The sequence below is a fragment of the Prosopis cineraria genome, unplaced genomic scaffold (genome assembly GCF_029017545.1).
Source record: "Prosopis cineraria cultivar Desert tree isolate PC_DT_omini unplaced genomic scaffold, ASM2901754v1 PC7, whole genome shotgun sequence".
Lineage (NCBI taxonomy): Eukaryota > Viridiplantae > Streptophyta > Magnoliopsida > Fabales > Fabaceae > Prosopis > Prosopis cineraria.
Genome location: NW_026555338.1, coordinates 38,154,453 through 38,159,814, shown reverse-complemented (window position 1 = coordinate 38,159,814; position 5,362 = coordinate 38,154,453). Strand labels below are relative to the sequence as shown.

Below are 5,362 nucleotides of genomic sequence, written 5' to 3'. Positions count from 1 at the left end.
ATGGTGACATGATACCTTAACTGCTTGTAAACTTCAAGACATGAAAATTATAAAATATTTTATGACTGACCGTAATTTTTCTTCCAATACATATCAGTTTCAACTCGTGATAATTTTCTGAATCACACATTTATTAATTAAAGAAATATAAATACTTTTATGAAAAACATAGTCAATGAAAACATGAGAGAAATAGTTTGTTATTTATACAACCTCATCATGCTTTGTCAAATTTCAAAAATAATATTAAAATTTAAAAATAAAAATATGAAATAGAAACACCTTATAACTGAATCAATTTTATTTTTCTAAAAAAAAATTTTAGGAGAAATTACAGGAGAGAGCACTAAAGTTTATTAATAAGAGTAGGAGAGTTAATTTATTTATTTTTTTAAAAAAAGAGTGGGAGAGTTAAGCGACGGCACCAACTCGCGCCTAAAGATATTGCGTCGCGCGTGGTTCTGTTATTTCCACTGTCACACATTTTAAACCTTCGTAATATTTTTTTATCTGTTTTGGCCAAAACCACTTGTTTTAAGTCCCTGGGGCTATTCCTTTCCACCCTATTTCTGATTCTCATCGTTTTTTTCCTGCGTCTCTGCCCATCTTCATCATCATCAACCAAAATGTTCCTTTTCCTTTGATGAGATTGGTGCGTCTATCATTTCTATCCTCCCTCAGATTTATATTCTTCTTCGAGTGCTTTCCCTCGGCAATATATTTTGATTAAGTCTCTCTCTGAGGCTACTCCGGCCTCTTGTTCTTTTCCCGAATGTTCCTTACAGGGTGTCCTGACGAGACCATATCCGGCTCTCTGAGAGCTGCTCTCAAATCTTAGGCTTTCGTGGCTGTAGACGAAGGACAGCAGAAGCAAGTTTTCCTTCAAACTCAGGTCAATTCGGTCAAGCTTTCCCATTTTCTCCCTGCTTTTCGCTTCCGTAGGATGATCTCAGGAATGCTTGAGTCACGCTATGACTATTTATTTATCTGCATATTTATATATTCTACCTTCTCTTCTATCTCTCCTTTTCTTTTGTGAAGAACGCCATAGCAATATCTGGTTGAATGGTTTTAACCCGGATTTTTCGCTTGGGTGATAAGGGCACTGATTACGGAGAAACGCAGAACAAAGGTACCAGAAACAACCTCAAATATTTTGCGATTTTTGGGATTCCACAATGATTCGATTGATGCATCCCTTCGAGTTTCGTCAAGCAGGCAATGATAATTATTTGGGATGAAAGATGCTAGTTTTGATCTGGGTTTTTGCTGGAAGGAAGAAAAGAGGTTCTGATACAGTAATTAGAAGCAGCAAATAGAGGGGCTCTTAGGTAGGTGAATTCAATGGCAACGTCCGCGGTGCAGCTTCCAGCTGCGCCAGCAAGCACCCCTAGGAAGAAAATGACCAAACAGTTGACAGGAAAGCGGGATGATAGCCCCCTACACACCGCAGCTAGATCAGGAAATATGGCTGTTGCGAAGGAGATCCTTACGGGCACTGAAGAATCTGAACTCAATGTATTGTTGGCTAAGCAAAATCAAGCTGGAGAAACAGCTCTTTATGTTTCTGCTGAATATGGTTATGTTGAATTAGTTTGCGAGATGATTAAATATTACGATCTTGCCAATGCTGGAATTAAAGCTCGAAATGGTTTTGACGCATTCCTTATTGCTGCCAAACAAGGCGATTTAGGTATTAACAAATGTTAAAGCTTGGCTGCTTGTTCTTTGTGGACTGTGTGGTATGCAATATAGAGGGAAACCTTACTTCTGTTTGGCCTGTTGCAGATGTACTGAAGATCCTCATGGAGGCTCATCCTGAATTATCAATGACAGTAGATCCATCAAACACCACAGCTTTGCACATGGCAGCAACCCAGGGGCATACAGAGGTGGTGAAATTTCTATTGGAAGCTGGAAGTAGCATAGCGACCATTGCCAGAAGTAATGGGAAAACAGCCCTACATTCTGCTGCAAGAAATGGGCACTTGGAGGTTGTTAAAGCGCTACTGGAGAAGGAGCCTACGGTTGCAACACGGACTGATAAGAAGGGCCAGACAGCACTTCACATGGCTGTGAAGGGACAAAACATTGAGGTAGTGGAAGAGTTGATAAAAGCAGATCCCTTGTCAATTAACATGGTTGACACCAAGGGAAACACAGCTTTGCATATAGCTACCAGGAAAGGCAGGGCTCAGGTAAATTAGATTTTGCTTTTCTTCGTTCTGCCTAGTTCTCACAAAAAGCATTACATTGATTATAGCAACTGGTGACTGCCTCCAGCTTGAAAAATTTCTTCCAGATCATTGATGTGATTCCATCCATGCGTTTTGTTGATGAAAACTGCGAGTAAAGTAAATATCTTAATCTGTGAAGGAAGTGGAAGTCCAAAATGTTTAATAACATATGATGGCACATTTAAAGTAGTGTTGATGTCACATTCTAAACTTGTTTATGTGCCTCTGTTTGGCATGGACGAGCATGTCCAAAGAAACTGATTGGTAGGACTACCAAAGGCAGTTGTGCTCCAATGTTTCTCTGAATACATCAGCCATTAGTTTTGGCTAAATAAATTGATTAGCTGATTTACAATGTTTGACAGTACTGTTGTTCTGTTGGAACTTTATGGACCTCATAAAGGCTGACAATCTCGAACAAGTTTCAGTGGAAGGAAGTCAGGAAAAGAACCTTCCTTCTGGGGCATAAGATCTTATTAGACATCTAGAATGCTGGGTTAGATGAATCACCAGTAAAAACAATGAAATATTAGTGTTGCATTCCGGTTAAAAGGACTTCAGCCATCCTAATCTAGTGTAATGGGTCCAGTCCCGAATAATCTACACCGTCGTTCAACCCAGCTGAACTGCTCTGCAATTATAAAGCAATGTGATTGAATAAAACAACTCAAGTTGGGGAAATTTTTTACATAGTATATGTTTCACGGATGTTGGTGACAAATCCTGGTTTGTGTTTGTGCAGATTGTTAAGATGCTTCTTGGATGGAGGGAAACAGACAGAACGGCGGTGAACAGAAGTGGTGAGACAGCAATTGACACTGCAGAGAAAACTGGGAACCCTGAAATTAAAGGCATTCTAGAAGAACACGGCGTCCAGAGTGCCAAGAACATAAAGCCTCAGTCTGCTACAAACACAGCACGTGAGCTGAAACAAACAGTGAGCGACATAAAGCACGAGGTACATTACCAATTGGAGCACACACGCCAAACCAGAAAACGAGTCCAAGGCATAGCCAAACGTCTGAACAAGATGCATGCAGAAGGACTTAACAACGCTATCAATTCCACAACTGTGGTGGCAGTACTAATTGCCACCGTTGCCTTTGCTGCCATATTCACAGTTCCCGGCCAGTACGTTGATGACCCGACAGATGTACCTCCGGGAGAGACCTTGGGCGAAGCAAACATAGCTCCTCAGGTTCCATTCATCATATTCTTTGTGTTTGATTCCATAGCGCTCTTCATTTCTCTGGCTGTGGTGGTGGTGCAAACGTCGGTGGTGGTTATAGAGAGCAAAGCAAAGAAGCAGATGATGGCCATTATAAACAAGCTCATGTGGCTGGCCTGTGTGCTCATAACGGTGGCGTTCTTGGCGTTGTCATTCATAGTGGTGGGGAAGCATGAGAGGTGGCTGGCAGTAGGAGTGACCATCATAGGGACCACGATAATGGCGACGACCTTGGGGATAATGTCGTATTGGGTCATTAGGCATCGGATTGAGGCCTCCAATTTGAGGAGCATTAGGAAATCTTCTCTGGGAAGCAGGTCCAGGTCTTTTTCAGTGTCGGTCATGTCAGATTCTGAGCTGCTAAATAAAATGTATGCCATTTAGGAGCATCCAATACATGTTCCCAGTGTTCATGCGCTCGATCTGCTGGATTATTTCTATATCCACAGAACAGAAAAAAAAAAAAAAAAGGAAAGTTCCAGATGTTTGTTTCCGGACTTGGCTTATGAATGTCAATAGCATGCCCAATCAACCACTGCCTGTTGCCGTATCTGCCTATTTGGGATATGAAAATTGCGGCCATTCATATCACTGCAATTCTCGCGCCGTAGAATTAGCTTGCAAACAAATTCTTATCTTATGAACAAACTGAACGTCTGTTTTTTTTTTAATCTTTTTCCTTAAATATATTAGAAATATTTTTTATTGACAATACACACTAATCACAATCAAAATATTGAAAACAAAAATTAGATCGATTCAAATTAGACTTATTTGATATCCAAATATTAAGGATCGTCAAGTTTCCTACCATTTTTACGTAATACGTTGTATCAAATTTAAGAAATAGTAGAATTAATCACGAAATTATAATGTAGTTGTACATGAAATCTGTTACATTTTGATTGAATACTACAGGAAATTGAACATTTATTTGCCAAATATCTCTTGGCCGGGAATGAGAACCAACATAGTTGACTTGTAGATTGGGGCGTTCATGTCTCTTTCCAAGTAACTTTTATCGTTTTATTACCAAAACTGTTTCTAAAAAAAATTAAGATATTCATCTATTTGTTTTAGCTTTTTTAAAATAAATTTTGGAAAAAAAATTTAAAAAGTTTTAAATTATTTATTCAAATTTGTAAAAATAATCAAAAATAAAAAATAAATCAAATCAAATATCTAATTCTTTAAATAAAGTTAAAATATACTTTTAGTCCTCTAATTTTATAAAATGTTTAATTTGATTCTTTAATTTTGTAAAACATTTTTTTAATTTTTTAACCCTAATATTATGAGTTTCAAATAATTTTGTGTGCCAATTATTTTTATTTTTAAAAAATTAAACTTTATATGCTAACATTTAAAAATATTTTATCAATACTTAAAAATTTAATATAAAAATTTATTGCGATAAAACTAACAGTATTAAAATTAAAATACTAAAAAAATAATTTATGAAATTAAAAATTAAAATGAAATGTTGTGAAAATTTAAAAATTAAATATATTTTTTTCATTTAAAAATATAATATATTTTTAATCAAACCTCACTTCCCAATAAAATAGTTACTTACTTTCTAACTAACCATATCTTTTTATATTTATCTCTATTAAACACTCTACAATAAATATAAAGTCGTTATCAATAGGAGCACTTTTAAAAAAGGCATTGATTAAATCTCAAAAATTAAAAATATTTTATATTTTTAAATATTTAATTTCTTAAAAAATATCTTATATTTTTAAATAAAAAATATATTTAATTTTTAAATAAAAAGTATTTTTTTTATAGTTGTAATCAAACGTAAAAACACAAAACAATTGTTTCTTTTTTGACACTTTAAATAAATTACTTTTTATATAATATATATAAGTTAAAATTTAAAAATTGAGGG

The 5,362-nt window shown here is 35.8% G+C and overlaps 1 protein-coding gene across 7 annotated transcripts; it reads left to right on the top strand.

The window, feature by feature from the left end:
- The first annotated feature begins 528 nt into the window (after nt 1-528).
- On the top strand, nt 529-3,997 carry LOC129315715 (ankyrin repeat-containing protein At5g02620). 7 transcript variants are annotated; one of them, XM_054959688.1, is made up of 5 exons: nt 529-652; nt 786-892; nt 1,102-1,693; nt 1,789-2,198; nt 2,980-3,997. In XM_054959688.1, the coding sequence occupies exons 3-5, from the start codon at nt 1,345-1,347 to the stop codon at nt 3,847-3,849; spliced, it is 1,629 nt and encodes a 542-aa protein (XP_054815663.1). In that variant the 5' UTR covers nt 529-652; nt 786-892; nt 1,102-1,344; the 3' UTR covers nt 3,850-3,997. The 7 variants fall into 7 exon arrangements, with proteins under 7 accessions (XP_054815663.1, XP_054815661.1, XP_054815665.1 ...); XM_054959686.1 differs by having other exon boundaries at nt 1,042-1,693; XM_054959690.1 differs by having other exon boundaries at nt 574-892; nt 1,102-1,132; nt 1,219-1,693.
- Nucleotides 3,998-5,362: the final 1,365 nt, after the last annotated feature.

Coding starts and splice junctions, on each gene's coding strand:
- LOC129315715 (XM_054959688.1), top strand. CDS start 1,345: ATGGCAACGTCCGCGGTGCAGCTTCCAGCTGCGCCAGCAAGCACCCCT. Junction 1,694..1,788: donor TGCCAAACAAGGCGATTTAG/GTATTAACAAAT, acceptor GGCCTGTTGCAG/ATGTACTGAAGATCCTCATG. Junction 2,199..2,979: donor CCAGGAAAGGCAGGGCTCAG/GTAAATTAGATT, acceptor GTGTTTGTGCAG/ATTGTTAAGATGCTTCTTGG.